The 16,966-nt window shown below is 54.0% G+C and overlaps 5 protein-coding genes across 5 annotated transcripts; 2 read left to right on the top strand and 3 right to left on the bottom strand.

The window, feature by feature from the left end:
* Nucleotides 1–535: 535 nt before the first annotated feature.
* BZA05DRAFT_335901 (P-loop containing nucleoside triphosphate hydrolase protein) lies at nt 536–3,095 on the top strand (the record flags this gene model as incomplete). The annotated part of the gene is made up of 6 exons (XM_051480787.1): nt 536–734; nt 845–963; nt 1,068–1,826; nt 1,950–2,415; nt 2,500–2,705; nt 2,850–3,095. 6 exons carry the CDS (start codon nt 536–538, stop codon nt 3,093–3,095), a joined length of 1,995 nt encoding a protein of 664 aa, XP_051340602.1.
* Nucleotides 3,096–6,567: 3,472 nt separating this feature from the next.
* On the bottom strand, nt 6,568–7,998 carry BZA05DRAFT_395514 (uncharacterized protein). Its single transcript, XM_051483448.1, has 3 exons — nt 7,330–7,998; nt 6,713–7,204; nt 6,568–6,651 (listed from the first exon to the last, which is right to left on the bottom strand). Exons 1-3 carry the CDS (start codon nt 7,900–7,902, stop codon nt 6,610–6,612), a joined length of 1,107 nt encoding a protein of 368 aa, XP_051340601.1. The 5' UTR covers nt 7,903–7,998; the 3' UTR covers nt 6,568–6,609.
* BZA05DRAFT_395509 (uncharacterized protein) lies at nt 7,999–8,678 on the top strand. The gene is given in 2 exon segments (XM_051483447.1): nt 7,999–8,233; nt 8,250–8,678. The coding sequence occupies 2 exon segments, from the start codon at nt 8,003–8,005 to the stop codon at nt 8,334–8,336; spliced, it is 318 nt and encodes a 105-aa protein (XP_051340600.1). The 5' UTR covers nt 7,999–8,002; the 3' UTR covers nt 8,337–8,678.
* Nucleotides 8,679–11,643: 2,965 nt separating this feature from the next.
* BZA05DRAFT_425290 (uncharacterized protein) lies at nt 11,644–12,249 on the bottom strand (the record flags this gene model as incomplete). Its single annotated transcript, XM_051485954.1, has 2 exons — nt 11,644–11,723; nt 11,823–12,249. 2 exons carry the CDS (start codon nt 12,247–12,249, stop codon nt 11,644–11,646), a joined length of 507 nt encoding a protein of 168 aa, XP_051340599.1.
* Nucleotides 12,250–13,299: 1,050 nt separating this feature from the next.
* On the bottom strand, nt 13,300–14,433 carry BZA05DRAFT_395503 (acireductone synthase-like protein). Its single transcript, XM_051483446.1, has 2 exons — nt 14,313–14,433; nt 13,300–14,256 (listed from the first exon to the last, which is right to left on the bottom strand). Exon 2 carries the CDS (start codon nt 14,217–14,219, stop codon nt 13,518–13,520), a length of 702 nt encoding a protein of 233 aa, XP_051340598.1. The 5' UTR covers nt 14,220–14,256; nt 14,313–14,433; the 3' UTR covers nt 13,300–13,517.
* Nucleotides 14,434–16,966: the final 2,533 nt, after the last annotated feature.

Here is a 16,966-nt window from a genome sequence, read left to right as displayed (position 1 = left end):
AGAGCTCGCAGATGCGGTTGGAATTCAGCAGCAGCATCAACAGCCTCAGCAGAAGCAGATCAAGAACCAGCAGAAGCATGCACGTGCCGCTTTCGTCGACGGACAGGATGCGGGGCGCAAGCACATGTTCGCAGCTGCGGGTGCAAACGCGCACGTCGCTGCAGGAACAACCCAGTCCGATGGCGCCAGTGACGCATCTGCGGCCTCTGATTCGGATGACTTCGATGGCCGCCAGGAGGGGATGCATCGTCGCGATCAGCGTCCCGTGACCGCCGAGTCGGACAGTCTGGTCCGCAGTGCAGGAAACAACGACAGCAACTACAACAACGGCACCGCGCCCACAAACGGATCCACAAACGGATCAACAAACGGATCAACAAACGGATCAACAAACGGATCCAGTAAGCGAAACGTTTCCGGCGCCGACAGTGACGACCGCCCCACACGGACCAAGCGGAAGGGGCTGGGCCTGTTGCGGATGGATGACTGCGACACCAACATCGTCAATGGCAACCATACACGGTCCGCAGATGCAATGCCCGTCGTCAACGGCAATGGCCCCGCAACCGGCACTCAGCCGCCAAGGGTTCGCGCGAGCAAGCTGGAATTCAAGAGGCTCGATCACCTGTACAACAAGGCAATCCACGACTTTTACCTCGCCGAGAGCTCGAGGAATTCGGACGATAAGGATGACAAGTGGGAGGAGTTTGTCTTCATAGTGCGACGTCGCTTCGGTGAGTGGTTCATTGATTGGTTTGATTGATTGATTGATTGCGTGTGCGCACCCCACCCCTCGTATCGGACAGGGGGGCTGACCCGAGTTCGCCGAATTCTCCGCCTTCAGACTGGCAGAACAAATTCCAGAATACAGTCATCGACATCAAGAGTCCGGAAATTACTGCGGTTCTGCGTGAGATCCTGAAGGATGTCGAGCGCGTCAGCCTCCACGAGGAGAAGCCTTCTGTGCGTCCATCCCCCTCTCCCCCACGACTGGATATCGCATGGTTTACGCAATGCCCTTCCATTCTCCCAGCCATCCTCCCCCTCCCCCTGCTGACATTTTCCAGATTGACCCAAGCTTGCTCTTCAATTACCACAAGGATATTAAAAAGGTCTTGGAGGATGAGGAGGCGCTGCCCGCGGAATCCCAGAATAGGGCCAGGATCGAGCACCTGACTCTGCTGAATAATTACATCGATGCCGATTACGCTTCGGTTAAGCAGCGCCTCGACCCCCTGCTCGAGCACGGTGAGATCACCTTCGACCTGCTGTGGGCATTCTTCCTGCCAAACACTCTCTGCTACACAAAGTGCGGCGGCAGCACCGAGGCCATGTGCCTCAAACTCGACTGGGTTTCGGAAAAGTGTAGCCCCGCCAGAGGCAAATGCCTCAGCATGGAATGTCACTACGTCGATTACGATGGCAGGAATTTTGGTGAATGTAAGGCCATAGTCGAGATTCCCGAGTTTTTGGGTACCTGTCGCATCGACAGCCTCCCCATCTACCCTTTCGGTTACCATCCGGACGTGGACTCGCTCAAGCAGAAGTTGGTGGCACGCGGACGCAAATTCGGCACCCTGACGGGCATGCAGTACAAGTATTACAAGGGCCTTGCCTTCTTCAAGAAGAAGAACAGTCTGGTGCGCGTCACGGTCCAGTCACGCATCATGGTCGATGCCCTCACTTTCAAACGCATGAATCCCAACTACAACTCGAATCCGGTCAAGCCCGGTGCTGGGAGATATGGGGGAGGGGATCCCGAGGACGATCTGGACGACATGGGTGTTCTGGACTTGACGGCGCCAAATAGTAGTAGCGAGGGGCTCGTTCCCGGTGGGGGCGCCTACGGGATTGTGCCATCCAGGCTTGCCGATAAGATCGCACGGCTGCGGGGTGGTGCCGTCGGGACTCCCAAGATGCCGACAAGGTCCCCGCTCACGCCCGAGAAGATGTCGGAGGAGCAGCTGTTGATGTGCTCGCCGACCGTTCTGGGCTTTTCCTTTGGCGACAAGATGTGGGTCGAATTCGCGATCGACTCGATCCACGAGATCATCTTCAACACCGGGGCTTTCGACAGCCTCGTACTTCCCGAAAGCCAGAAGTCGATCGTTCGCGCACTGGTCGAGAACCACACCGGAAAGGGAAAGACGGAAAAGAAGCGCCCGGGAATCGACGACATCATCCGGGGCAAGGGGCAGGGACTGGTCGCTGTTCTGCACGGACGACCCGGTGTCGGCAAGACGTTGACCGCCGAGGGTATCTCGGAGTATCTTCGGAAACCGCTGTACATGGTGTCTGCTGGCGAGCTCGGAACCGACTCGCGCGAACTGGAGCATCAGCTTTCGAGGATCCTGGACATCTGCTACGGCTGGGGAGCGGTGCTTCTGTTGGATGAAGCGGATGTGTTCTTGGAGCGTACGTTTTTTTTACTCGTTCATTCCGGGCGGGTTACGAGCACTCGGGATTTTTTTTGTGGCTAACAAAAAATTGACTGCACAGGCCGCAGCGTGCACGAGCTTCAACGGAATGCCCTCGTCAGCATCTTCTTGCGACTGCTCGAGTACTTCCAGGGCATCATGTTCCTGACCACCAACAGGGTTGAGACGTTCGATGAGGCTTTCCAGTCGCGCATCCACATCGCACTCAAGTATAATGACCTTGATCGCAAAGCGAAGCGCATCATCTGGGGTACCTTTCTGGACATGGTTTCTCGCGAGGAGCTCACACTTGCCGCCGATGACGGAAACGAAGATGAGGCCGACCAACAGAAGGAGGTCAATGGAGTGGCGGATAGCGAGAAGAACGGCGTGATGGTCAACGGTGTCACCGATGCCGAAACGGCGGATAAGAAGAAGAAGAATGCGGATATCCAACTGCGCAAAATCGTCACGGAGGCGGAGCTGGACGGCCTCGCGCGGCACAAACTCAACGGCCGCCAGATCAAGAACGTCGTCCGGACCGCGCAGGCGCTGTCCAGCTCGATGGAGGAGGCCCTGTCGATGAAGCACCTTACGCGGGTCCTCGAGGTGACGCAGGATTTTGAGCACGATCTCAAGGGAACAGGGCAGATCGAGAGCATGATGAGCTATGCGTGAGCGGATGGATATCGGAACTTGGGCGAGTTGGGCGTTTCATTTGGGTGTGGCATGGGCTGTGTATATTACTGGGAACATTTGTACTTTACTGTTAGGCTGCGGATTTCTACGAGATTTGATTTGATTTGATTGCGATGCGGTGACGGTTAACGATGAATTTTCCCTGGAGTGGTGGGCGAGGGTGTGTGTCGGGCGTGTATCGCGCGTGTGTGTGTGTGGGCGGCGGTCGTGGCGGTATTCTTTGAGGCTGCACAGGGAGGCGGTGTGGACGGAGGCGTGGACGGAGGCGTGGACGGAGGAAATATTGAGCACGATCTCAAGGAGGACAGGACAAGGCAGATCGAGAGCATGATGAACAACATACGCGCGAGCGGATATCTGAAGTTGGGCGTTTCATTCGATGTGGGCTGTGGGCTCTGTGTATATTACTGAAAACCTTGTACTAGGTATTGTTAGGCTGCCGATACGAGATTTGATTTGATTGCGATACGATGTTGATCAATCATTCATTTTTGTGGGGAGTTTATCACCGCGCGACGTGCGTTGTTCTGAGATATCTCCTTCGTGACGGCTACGCTGCCAGGTCGCCGTATTGTGCAGGCAGCTTTCATTTTTAAAGAACACCGCCACAACCGCCGCCGCATACGCCCGATACGGCGATACACGCCCTCAACCAACCCAACCCACTACTCCAGCGCAGAGCAGAACGTCAATCCCGCGACGTCAACGGCGGCGCGGGTAGTTCAGCAGTTATACCTAGCACACCCCAGATGGTTACTGCCTCGGAGCTATCGGAGCCAGCCATCGGAGACATCGGAGCCATCGTCATCGTCAACATCCAAACAACGGCTGTCTGCACGGTCGTCCCAAGTTCCAACGCTCGGGCTGAAAGTTGAAAGTTGAAACTATACTTCGCATCTATCTAGGCCACAAGATTGAATTGCCGGTGGGTTGTGTTGCGGTGGATTGCCATTGATTGGCGGTGGATTGGTGGGATTGCGGTGCAGGTGAAGGTGGAGGTGGAGGTGGTGAAGAAAGCCACATCGTCACAGCCTAGCGAACCCAAAAGCCCGGACGCGTAATGCGGGACACCATACACGCAATTGCTATTCGGAATGGCCATTCGCCACGGAGATACGCAACGGGGATACGCAACGGGGATACGCAATATGGGAAGAAAATACTCGAGGCGAAATTAGAAGACAGGTGTCGTCCAGTATACTATAGTAGGTACTGCGTTTCTTGTCTTCCCGCTGTATAATAAACCGTCTACCTATGTTGTCTGCGGACCGCGCTTTTGTTTCTCAACCAAGTACCTAGTCAATTATCTCTCTACCTCACGTCCGTACGATCATACCTCTGCACCCCGCACCGCCCATTGATAGGTGGAAGTGGATTGACTGGATAACGAGTGCGAATATGTGAAGGTGAAGGTGACGACCGTCGACGCAGAGTCCGGTATGTGCCTAGGTATTGTACATTTTGTGTTTCTCCTTGAGATTTGAAGTCCTAACTCCTAGGGATTTCCGGTTTTGATCTGTGACAACTGCGCATCCGCGATGGCACTGGGCATACTATTCGTGATCAGAGAGTATCCGGCGGTTCTCCACGAGGTTGTGGAGATATGATAGGTATACCCGCGGCTCCCATCTCATCGTCTTGGAGTTTGAGGACATGTACACATAATCTATGCCTTCTCGGTGGGTGGGTGTACTTCACCACAGGTGCTCGTTCCTAAGTTCAAGTTACACTGTGAAATTGTGAATCGTGTTCAACCGCCGATCTGACAGCTGGAGCCTGGCTGGCTGCCTGGTGGTGCTGCCCGGTGAGTATTGGCCCTTGGGTGCTCAGGCCGGTGGTCCAGTGTCGTACATGCTCCATGTTTGCTGCCTAGTACTGGAGCCTGGAGCCTGGAGCCTGGAGCCTGGAGGGTGGCCTTACATACCTAGATGATAGAACACAGCATTCCTCAAACTTCGGGTTATAGATGACTTGGCGGGGAAACAACCAGACGAATACCTAGACGCGATACCAGCTTACTAGGTACCTCTACTATACTACCTACTAGCTACCTGGTACTGCCACGGATATCAGTCACCGACTGTGGGCGGAAAGGGATCCATCAATCCAGTATCTACTTAGATACTACTCCTTCGACAGTCCAGTGATCAGTCTAGACAAATAAGGGCTTTACTCTACCAGAAGATGGTGAGGCTGCACTCTACTGGATGATGGTGAGGTTGGATCGGAGGCTGGGCTAGGGGGAGGCTGAAGAAGCTGACGAGGCTGCGGAGACTGCGGAGGCTGGAGTGAGAAAAAATGACACGGCTTCCACTACAAGTTCCCACAGATCATTGAAGGGAAGGAAGACTTACGTGAGCTGTACTATATGTGTATGTATGTGTGTGTGCACTTCAAAATTGTTTGTGCGCTCTAGGCACGGGAAGGGGAAGGAGAAGGAGAAGATCTTCAGCTGCTAGCATAACTAGCCGTTGATCTTTGCAACGACAGCGAGCCTGTATTTTCTGGCTGGTCGAATGGATACATTCTAGTACCTATAGACAGGGGAATGAACGGCAGAACTTGGAACAAAGTCGAAGACTCGGTCACTCGGTCACTCGGTCACTCGGTTACTCGGTCACTCGGTCACTCGGGCGAGGTAACTTGTATGCTATTATACTAAGTACCTAATACAGTGGCGTCTGTTCCGGCGCAATATGGATTGACTGTGCTCAGCCAACCGTTTCCGCGTCCGAAGAGAGACACAGCAACAGTTACATACGGATGGAGCTGGAGCTGTGTAGCCGTCGAGATCTGAAGGAGATGACATCCCGCAGATCTGCTGCTTATTGGTGGAGCTGACGGAGATGGTGGAGATGATGATAGTGGAGATGCCGTTATATAATGTGTCGTTGAGCCTGGCCAATGGGCGCTCGTATTTACATCTAGGCAGGAACCCACCTAAGCACGCCGTATTCAACGTTCGTTCATATTATCCCGCCCATCCCTCATCTCCGCTTGGAACCCCGGTATTGCAATTTGCACCTGGTACATACGGTAGACAGAGTGACATTTCTCTAGGTGAGGACGTGTCCACAGGAAATCACTAGAACCGGAAATCAGCCGCCCGCGACCCCAATGTTGCCCATTCTTCCCCAGTTATTCCTCCCCAGTTATTCCTCCCCACTGCTATCCTTCATATCGTCATACATCATAACTCATCAATAGGTATTTCTCAAGTACGCCACGCTCAACCCGCTCCGACGATGCCAAAAAAAACCAAAACCAAAAAAAAAGCCACCCCATACCCCCCATCAGAACGGCCCGGTCTGTACCCTCGCCGGTGGCAGCGGCGGAGTCGGATTTGAACCGATATTCGGCGGTCGATTCCGCCTGAGCACCATGGTGCTGATCCGCTGCAGCAGCGAGCCCGCTGCAACGCCCGACTTCCTCCTAGGCGATTGCGGCGGGAGCGGCGGTGGCGGCGGCAGCGGCGTGGGCACGGTCCAAGCCCTCATCCGCGAGAAAGGGGAGGGTGCGTATTCTTGCTATTGTTCTAGGCCGTCAACAAGATCCGAATGAACGAGCATGTGCAGTCAGCCATCATGCGTACTCACCGAAACCGAAGCACGCTCCTTCCTTGGCGACGACAGCGGACTTTTCGCCCACGAGAAGTGTTGCGGAACGACGCGTAATAGCCGGGATTTCTGCCGCTTTATGCCGGGGGTGCCTCCGTTGGCGGGGGTGAGGGTGGGGATGTTGACAGGGACGGGGACGTCGGTTGCGGGGAGCGTTTCACGCTGCTTGCCCTTGTCCCGTTTGAGCTCCACCATGCTCTTTGAGCGCATTATGCTCTGCTTGAACCGCATCGAAATGCTCCGTTTCGGTCCTTGTGCCGGTGCCGCGTCCATCGACCGCCGCGGCTCGCCCTGCTTCAGTGGAGGAGTGGAAACGTGCGGTGAGGATTTCGAGCGGTGTTTTGACAGTCGTCGGTTCGGTCTCGAACTGGTTCGGTACGGGATCTGGATATCGATGGTGGGGATCCCGGGATTCTGCCGTGGAGGGTCGGGAAGTGGTTTATCGAATCGGAGGGCATTCGGCACGGGTTGCTACACCAAACGTCAGAACACATCGCACCACGTGTCGAGGTAGCCGTTGACCTCAGTCACTGGCCGGTGGGGTAAGCTCGATCGGACACGAGCCCTAACCCTGTCGTCGGCGGCAAGATTCTCACCTTTCCGTATTTCCTCGACGCGGCGCCCGTGCGCTGCTCAATCTCCTGCACCAGCCCTCGCAACTGATTGATCTTCTCGCCGAGCCTCGCCGCCTTCATCTGTAATCCGATGCAGCAGCGGAACCACATGGCGGCGTTGTGTCGCATGGCCGAATACACGCGCACGAGATTGGCCTTGCGCCAGCCGTCCTTAATGCTGAGCAGGTATTTCGCCAGCTCGTCGACAGCCGAGAGCGCCTCCTTGACGTCTCGCAGCGAAGCTTGCAGCGCCCGCGACGTGCGCTGCACGGCCACGTCGACCTTCTCATTCCGCGTCGCCGTCTCGGCGCGGAAGTCCCGTGACCGCAGCATCTCGTCGAACGCACTCGAGATCTGGCCCGTCTCGTCCATGGGCACCTGGAGGTACTGCGTCCTGGCGGTGATGTCCCTGCTGCCCACCTCGAAGCTCGCTGTGGTCGAGGAGAGGAACTCGTCCATCTCGTTGATGTGCCCCTGCAGGATCCGGACCACGGCTGAGTCGGATTTCGCCAGCGAGTCGTGCAGCAGGTAGAGACCGAACGCGATCTGCGCCATGAGCTTCTGCAGCCGGTGGTGTCTCGGTCGTCGACGGCTGTGACGGCGACTGTGACGCGCCTCATCCGACTCGAGGACCGACTCCTCGAAGGCGGCGCGCATGGCCGGGACCGGGTGCTGCGGCGCTACGAACACCGAGCTGTCGGAGGCGGAGGACAGCATGGAGCGGACGGGGGACGTGGATCGTGACGGCGGGCGGATGTGTATTGGTGTCCGTATGCTGTGGGCATCATTGTCATCGCTCGCGACGACGATTACGACGTCCTTTCTGGGAGCGACCGCCAGGTTGAATATCTGCTCGGGGAGCGCTTTTTTTCTTCTTCGTTTTTCGTTCTTTCTGTCCTTCTTTCTTTCTGTCCTTCTTTCTTTCTTTTTTTTCCTTCTTTTCTCGGGATGTAATTATCGAGAGCTCTGCCAGTTTCGCGCTGGTATAAGGGGATGTAGGAGGGGGAAACGGATCGCAGAAGTGGAAAAGAAAGGTGAGACGAAACAGGACCAGGACTGGAGTCGAGCGAGTGTGTAGAGTACAAAAGTCAACCAGGAAGTCGTGGGTAATTATCGAATCGATGTAACGTGGAGGATCAAATCGAATTAATCAACTAGCGAAAGACGCGGGACATGATATTTGGGGAGGGGGGGCGGCGAGACGAATCCTCGATTAAATCGTGCAGTTGCATAACCCACCACACCACTCACTTTCATCCGTTACCCTGATCGACTCGCAGCTTTTTCCTCAGCGCTCTGCTATTCGTCACGTCTCTGAGATGAACGTATTTGCCTTTTTTCTTTTCTTTTTTCTTTTCTTTTTTCTTTTTTTTCCTTTTCTTTATTGCATCCACTCTCGAGTTTGGTGCAGGGTGAAGGCCGTGTACTATCCACTCTAGGTAGTTAATAGTGTCGGTATCTTCATGAAGAGGAGTATTTCATACCTACTGGTACTATACCGCAGTGATCGAGTACCTGCTGTATAGTGGCACGGGCGCTGCGCGTACAGCATGCACGCCGAGGGAGAGACCTTCTCCGCATAACTCACGTAGGTACACATCCAAGGGAGTGGGCACTGCTCCTCAGTTCCTTCCCTGAGCCCGCTTTCCGTGCTGACTTTGTCCCGAGTCCCGAATCCCGACTTCACAGGGACTCAGGGAGGAAGGATATATCTACCTGGAGCAAAGTCTCCCTCTCTCTCGAATCTCCTCGTTTTCGTGCCGGCTCGCGATCCAGCGGCGTGCGCACGTCCAATCGCCAGCCCAGAGCCAAGTGCCAACCCAGCCAACCCAACCCCGCAGCGTCGCCGACAGTCCGATTCGATGCTGGGAGCCTGTGAGTCTGCGAGAGATGCAGGGGGTGCACATGACGCCTGCGCGTTGCTCTGTGCAGGATCCAGAGCACTGCGGCGTGCGCTAAGCTAACTGGTTAAGTTGTTATTATTAGCCGTCGTGTATAGTAGATTTCGTGGTGTAGGTAGTTATGTAGAGTACTCTAGAGTCTGTAGGTATGGCATGTGCGGCGCGGGGCTGAGGAAAAGGAGGGGGAGTGGGACTGTGGGAGAGGGATGGGTGGAAGCCTGAACTTTGAAGGATGGATGGATGCTGGCTAGTATCCAAATACCAGTGGTAGTAGATGGCTGAGTAAGTACCGGTGTGTATCTAGAGTAGGTACCTACGAATTATGGGAGATGTGTATGTACCTTAAACCTATCGTGGGATTCCTCCAGGCTCGCCGGCGGTGAGTAAGGTAAGGTACCGTAGATACATATCGACCAACCTATGCGAATGCCATCCACAGCTGACATGCGGTATCTTTCATACCTACTATAGGAATCGGTTGCCGTGTCTCGTGTCTCGTTAGAGGTGATGTGAAAAAGGCTGCATGTCTGGTCTGCAGCCTGCAGGAGGCTGGAGAGTATGTATACTGTATGTACGTGCCCAAGCGATGTATGTAGGTACATGTCAGCCAGGCGCCAACATCGAGAGGCCGTATGTATGGCAGATATACATATAATCTGGATGGCTGCGAATCTTCACCTGGAGGCTGGAGAACCGTTCCTTTTTGTTCGTTTAATCCTCACAGCACTCGGCCTTGGTCGGCCATGGTTGATTACACGTCTGGCTCAAGATTCAAGTGAGCCCTCCGTCTTTTTTGCTTTTCGTTTTTTCATTAGAATATACGCCGACGGCGTTCCGCGGTCGAGTGACACGGATGAGGACCTAGTGTGATCAGCCAACATGGTACGGTACTGGACATGGTTTTTGTTTTTGTTTTTGGTTATCTAATCGTCATTCCATTCGACCTCATTGATCGTGGTAGTCACATCACCTGTTCCGGGTACCTACTGCCACACTGGGCACGAGTTGTTAGATGGGATCGTAGTAGATACCTAGTGGATGGAAGGGCTTCAGATGGAGAAAAGATCGTGTACTATAAAGAGGACTCTTTAGCGCCCCGCCGTCGCAGACAACTCTGTGTATCTTGTACCGTATGATGGGGTTATCAAAAGTCCGCCCGGACTCCGGACTACACGTTTTTAGGGACGGGGAGCTCCGAGCGACGAAATGGCCCGGCCCAGGACATCATTACCCAAAGGCCGAAGGCTGGGTCGCAAACTCGTAGTCGTCTTAGTCAAGGCTACATTTCCCGTCGCCTTCCGGCCGCCTCCCTAACTGACTAGCCCCGTCTCTCTACTCCTTAGCCCAAGGCGCGATACCTAGCTTTCCCGCGCACGACTACCGTAAGCGGGGCCAGGATTAACAATAGTCCGGACTGGATCTTCAGGGTCCGGAATCCGGATGGATGACGGTGGTCAAGACGGGCCGGATCGGACCGGACCGATGGTTGCCATCTCTGCAAACTGGCTAGGTATATTAGCACAAAGTGCGGCTCGTAATTCATTTGCACTGGTAATCCAGGCTTCTGCTTGTATATAAATCAGCCTTTTTCCTCGCAGCGTAGAGTACAAGTTGTAATGTTTATTTGTGCGAAGCCGGGACGGTAGCAGGCGTTTGGTACATAGTAGATAATTGGATTGCCGCCTCCACAGCCGGCAGAATAGGGCGTGTCACGTGATGTGATACTACCGAGTGATAACAAAGTAGTTGGTCGTGATTCCTCTACCTCTGAGGAATTTTATTAGACGTGTGAGAGTGAATGGCACTTGAAGAGAACGTTCGATTCTGCGGACTGGGGGATGCGGGCTGCGGGATGTAAGTGAGCCTCAATGGCTTGTCGTTGATTCCCTAGTCGGTGGAATTCGTTCTCCGAGGTTCAGCCTTCAGGACTGGCCTCGTCGGCTGTAACCCAGAGGATTGTCACGGAGCATTCGGGTCAGTCGTCTTGATATGAGTAGGTAGTGCCTGTGTCTCACATGGGATTTTACTTTGAGCGGGGGTCATCAATCGTATGGAGCGTACAGCCTTGCCAGACTATGAGATAAAGCACGATGATGGAATAGGTCTGTAAAGACAGTGGGACTACGTGTGTACGGGCAGCAACGAGAATGCAAACCATCCCATCACCGTTACCCGATTGATGAAGAACAGAATCAAGTGGAAGTATGTAATCATCAAACACCATTCGTCATTGCTATTCCATCTCAGCCTTCCTAGTAGCAAAAAAGCCACGCATAAAATTACAAGTGATCCAACCTCCGTCTCAACGCAGTAGTATCGTACATTCAATCCGCATCATTTAAACAAGACAAGGGTAACGTAAACAGACAATAATACAACCCAACCCGATCTCCAATCAACACTGAACCACTTTCGTAATGGTCAACCAAATCCTCTCACACTGCCCACCAATGGACTGGTCGTAAATGTTGTAGACTGTATAGAAGTAGAAAAGAATCAGTATCGTCGTCATCAGGAAAGCAGCAAAATCATCACGGAGATTCAACAGGAAAGAGGGGGCGGGGTATAGCTCACAGTCGCCACTCTTGCAACGATAAAAGTCCATGCTAGGACCCAGAGCCAGGACGCCCTGATTGGGGCAGATGCTCCATCCGGCAGTGTAGATGGCACCAGCCTGGGCGGGGGGCCCATCAAACTGAAACTGCCGGTTCGCAACGATTGAGCCGATCCTGCCTTGCTTATCCGTGAGGATGCCGCCACGAAGGTTCATCGAGAGCTTGTTGGGATCATCGCAGACGGTGACGATGGGGTGGACCGGCGGGAAGGCGGAAGTAGCGGGCTGGGGGATGAAACCGAATCTGAAGCCGAAGGTAGGATTGCATCCTGCAGGAGAACTGCCCGGGGGAGAGATCAACTCGTAGACTCCTTGGGGGCGGGCCTCAGGGTTACGGCGGGTGATGGGATGAAGGTTGTAGCTCTCTGTGCCGTGCAAGTTGTACATGAGTGTATGAGGAGATCCGGAGACAGCAGCGAGGAGCAAAGCAGAGACGAAAGTCAAATCGAGGAACTGCATCTTGACGGAGAGTGTCTGATGGATCGAGAGTTGGGTTGTCAAAAAGGAGAAGAGAACTGTGATGGGTCAAAAACGAGGAGCAAGTACAGTTCGGGCGTGCGAGAGAGAAGAGAGGAGGATGGAGAAGGAGAGAAGAAGGAAAAGGAAGAAGGATGGAAGGAGGATGTGATTTAAGAGGAAGGATGGGGAGCGAGCGGGCAAATTTATGACTAAGACAGAGTTAGTGATATCAGATGAGTACGGCAGTTTCAGATCGACAGCACTGGATGGACACTGCTGCGATCTCAGCATCTCAACATCAAATGCAGCCATGAGCAGGGATGACTGTCCCTCCGTGTGCGGTGACTGCGGCACTGCTGCTCGAGCCGTTGCTGCTCGAGTCGTCGTCGATGCATTGCGAGGTGTGTCGATGTAGCTACGCTTGCTCGTCCTTGTTCGGCGACTTCGACTGGCCCTCCGCACACGAGTACAATCCCTTGGGCCGCGCAGCCTTAACCGAAAGGGCCTCGACTCAGCAGTCCGCCTGAAACAAGTTTCGCCCAAAAACCACCATCAGCACGATGCAAACGCACCCTACTCCTGCTCCTACATCTCTCATACTCGCACTCCTTTCAATCACCCCATGATATTCTGATATCAGCACAGTCCATCCAGCAATCCGCTGCTCTACTCCTAAATTCCTCATACCCGCACTCATTTCAATCACTCGATGATGTACTGATATCAGAATAGTTCCATCCACCCATCCGCCACCTACATTTGGGACCTCCTGGCTTCAATCCCCGCCGAAGTCCTGACGACTATTCTGGCACATTGGCATAAGAGTGGCTCACTGTTGTGGTTGTAATTGCGTACTGTGTGGTGCTGGAAGGGACTTTGATCGGTTTGCGGACAGTGCGATGGAGGATTCATCTTTGTCGGATGAGTTTAGGTTGTTGTGGAGGTAACATGAATTGGACAATTTCCTGTTTGCATGCTGGTATCTCAAGTGTTCATGTAGGCATTCGTCTTTACATTATGCAGAGGAAGTTGTTGAGTCCTTTGAATTCACGAGGACACAAATTCTGCACTTGCCTGCTCTCTGTCATAGTCCCTCTCCTCCCCTTCTCCTCACTCCTCGTCCAAATCACCATCGTATTTTAGCCACATCACATCTCCCGCTCAATACACTTCCCAATCATCTCAAAGATCAATCTCTAAACCGAGATCGCCGAGAAGGTCTCCACAACAGTGTGCTTCTTCCCGACATCCTGATCCAGTGGGCTATTCCCCGGCCTCACGAGCACAATCGCATCCATCCCCGCCTCCTTTGCCGCCTCCACCTCGCCAACATTATCGCTCAAGAACAACCAGCCGTCGGCGTCGATCCCCTCCTGCTCGATGATCTTCCTGTAGCTGGTCGCCTTCTGCTTCAACCCAGCATTGACAGTATCGTAGTAACCATCGAACAGCGGCGTCATATCCGCCATCTCCGTATCGGTATGCTGAAACAGCAGCTTCTGCGCGGGCACCGAGCCCGAGGAGTAGACAAGCACCTTCTTCCCCTCGTCCCTCCAGCGGCGGAGCGCCGGGAGTACATCGTCGTAGATGGGAGCCTTGATCGCGCCGCTCGTGTAGCCGTCCTTCCACAGGAGTCCTTGGAAGCCCTTGAGCGAGGGGATTTTGAGGTCCGCAGAAGTGGCATAGCGGATGAATTCCTCGAGGTTTTCGGGGGTGTCGCGCGAGGGCTCGGGGAAGGCGAGGAGGTAGGGCTGGAACCAGGGCTCGGACCAGTTCTGGACGAGGAATGAGCGCGTGGCGTCGAGCGCGTACGGGAAGAGAATGTCCTTGACGAAGCTGATGGAGCACACGGTGCCCTCGATGTCGATGAGGATGGCTTTCACGGCGGGGAGGGACATGGTGGAGGTGAGTAAGGGTGTGCAGTGGGAACTCGCTCTAAACTATAGTTAGTACCTGCTTCTTTCACGGGGGTGTCTGCGTCAATTGCGTTCTCTAAAGCTCTCACCGTGGGGTATCGTTGAAGTTGAGTTTGTTTGACTAGTGCGACTGATGACGATGGGATCCCGCGTACATGCGCAGGCGGCTCAGTTTCTGCCCCCTCATGATCCCTGCTATGGGAACTTTGTGGATCAGGAACAAGCACCTGCTAAATAACTAGCGCCAACCTCTAGACCTCCGAACCCGAACATCAACGTCGGCCCGGGATGACGGCAAGCCAGTGGACTATGATTACATGACTTTCGATTCTGCCTTCACATCGTTAAGCAGCAACCAACCGGATCGTTGAACGTTGAAATGTACTCTGTTGCTGCTTTTCTGTTCTGATTGCTAGCCTCTCTGTTGTTCAAAACTAAAGATATTCCCAAAAGTTCATAGACTTCCTTTCTTCAATTGAATCCGGTTTTACACTTCTCGTACCCGGCTGTCGGTCTCTCACCATCGGACTATGCACCTCTACCACAAACCGAGAACTGGGACGTTCCGACAAGCTATTCCCAGAACTTTACCTCGAAAACAGCAACCTCTGGGGAATCGCCATTGATATCCGCCGGCACGCCAGGCCGTGCAAAGGATCGATATGTATGCGCCCCTAAGATTCGACGACATGGACTGTGGTTCCTACGGCGGACTCATGCGATGTGTTGACGTGTGAGGTTTTTTTCTCGTTTATTCATTGATTGCATGCGACCTGTCTAGATCATGGCAATGTCTACCCGAACACCCCCCGTTTCCACGCCACTGTCCGACTCGACTTTCACCAAGCGACTCGATGTGGTTTTCTCTGCCCTCCGCCCCGGCCTGTCCCAGAAGAAATAACACTAGGAAAAGACACCGTCCGCTCCCTGGGCTCGTCAGTACCCCTCCCCCTCCGCGAGTCCCTAATCCACCTCGTGGCCCCCTCGGAAGCCTCCTCCTCCTCCTCGAGCCGCCGCAGCACCTCCCTCTCTTCCCGCTCACTCAGCTCCCTCAGCTCCCACTCGAAAACCTCACTTGCTGCATCTTCATCATCAGCCTCTGGGATCCGCCTGCTCACAGCGGTGGAGGAAAGGAAGTCGAGGATGGCCTGGCTGCACCGCTTGTCTGCGAAGAGGTCTCGGATCTTGAATCGATCCTTGCCCCTCTTTGTCTACTTCCGGACCTGTGCCCACAGTGTTTTCTGCTGGCTTTTCCATTGTTGACGTGTGAGGTAGTTAGACCCGGGAGGGACGTTCGCGACGAATGCGAGTGATACGGGGGGTTACCTGGCGGAGAATGCTACCGGCTTATCGGGAGTGGTTTCTTATTACCGGCGTATGGGATAGTGATGAGTGACTGCGTCCAAATGCTCGCAACGCAATATATGTGTCTCATGAGCACGCTGACGACATTGGAGTAGAAACATCCGGACAGGCCAGCGCACAGCCTACAACCAGTCCGTTTGTTTCGGCGTTGTGCTGGGGTTATATCATTGGGACGATCACGGTTGGGCTTTGCGTACCTGAAGTTGCGGATCTGCGGAGTGACGTTGACGAATAGCCATTCGAACCAGTCCCCCATGACGTCGCAATCCTCGAGGTCGAGCGATGTGATGTTGCGTCCGAACTTGTGGCTAGTATATATGCCGCGCGACGACAACGGCAACAACACGATGCCATTCTAGCCTTCTTGTTGCCCTGCCAGCGATAGCAGACCTTCGAGTTCAACTCCGTAAATGCGTTGCAGCTTCGGCGAAGTCCTCATGATGGGAAGTAACATCCCGATCTGTACTGGCTCCTTCCAAGCCCAGTCATGACCGTCATCGTGGATCCATGAGAGGCTCTTCAGCGAGGGAAACGGCGTGGGCAGAAAATCCCAAGCGTTCGACGGGTCAGTGAATACAATGCCGCTATGGAACGTGTGGATTGTAAGATGCCCGAGCTTTTTGAGTTTGTAGACGAGTAGCAATGGGCAGACTTGTTCGAAAACCCAAGCCCGCTGGGTCCGTGCGTGGCTGTCCGGCCTGAAGGGGTGATCCTCCGGAAGATCAAGACCCCGCGCCACCATATCCCAGATCTGGGCTTCCTCTTTGAAAAGGTTACACTTTATATCATCCCTGTCGTCCGGGGGTCCTTCCCAAGTAGGATTCATCCAGTTCTGGACAGATCAGTGCAGAATCGCGGAGGTGGTGTACGGCGCAAGCTCGGGACATCGGTGCAACATCCGTAGGTACTTGCGGATGCGTAGAGTTCCGTCACTTTTGATAGCGATGAAGTTTTGGTAGAGATATGGGCGAGCGATGTCGGCAAAGAATCGGCCGACCAGTCGAACTGTGGCCAAGGGACTCTTGTGTGCATCGCCTGGGCCCGGCAAGTGTTTGATAATCTCTACCAAGAGTTCTGTGGGTAATGAGAGGGGAGGCATGGGTTAGAACGAATGGGTTTCAGGAAAAGTGTGTGAATTGATGGTCTAGTACAATGTGTTTTGAACTGGGAGAGACAGAGACAGATGAGTTATTGCGGGGGTAGGGGGTAAGTAGGTCAGCAGAAGGCCCAGACAAGGGTGGATCGGTTGAGCGTCACAGAAAATCACTCGGGCTGTTCCACCCGAAAGTTGGTTCGTATTGGCGGTTGAAATTAGAATGATGATTAAACAATGAAAGTTTGTATTGTGCCGAAGATAGAAATGA

This window comes from Tricharina praecox (assembly GCF_024521635.1).
Source record: "Tricharina praecox strain CBS 144465 chromosome Unknown BZA05scaffold_9, whole genome shotgun sequence".
NCBI lineage: Eukaryota > Fungi > Ascomycota > Pezizomycetes > Pezizales > Pyronemataceae > Tricharina > Tricharina praecox.
The sequence above is the reverse complement of the archived record's forward strand: the minus strand, read 5'-3'. Positions and strand labels throughout refer to the sequence as shown.

Coding starts and splice junctions, on each gene's coding strand:
- BZA05DRAFT_395514 (XM_051483448.1), bottom strand. CDS start 7,902: ATGGCGCAGATCGCGTTCGGTCTCTACCTGCTGCACGACTCGCTGGCG. Junction 7,205..7,329: donor CGTCGAGGAAATACGGAAAG/GTGAGAATCTTG, acceptor CGTTTGGTGTAG/CAACCCGTGCCGAATGCCCT. Junction 6,652..6,712: donor AGGAGCGTGCTTCGGTTTCG/GTGAGTACGCAT, acceptor TTGACGGCCTAG/AACAATAGCAAGAATACGCA.
- BZA05DRAFT_395509 (XM_051483447.1), top strand. CDS start 8,003: ATGGCCGGGACCGGGTGCTGCGGCGCTACGAACACCGAGCTGTCGGAG.
- BZA05DRAFT_395503 (XM_051483446.1), bottom strand. CDS start 14,219: ATGTCCCTCCCCGCCGTGAAAGCCATCCTCATCGACATCGAGGGCACC.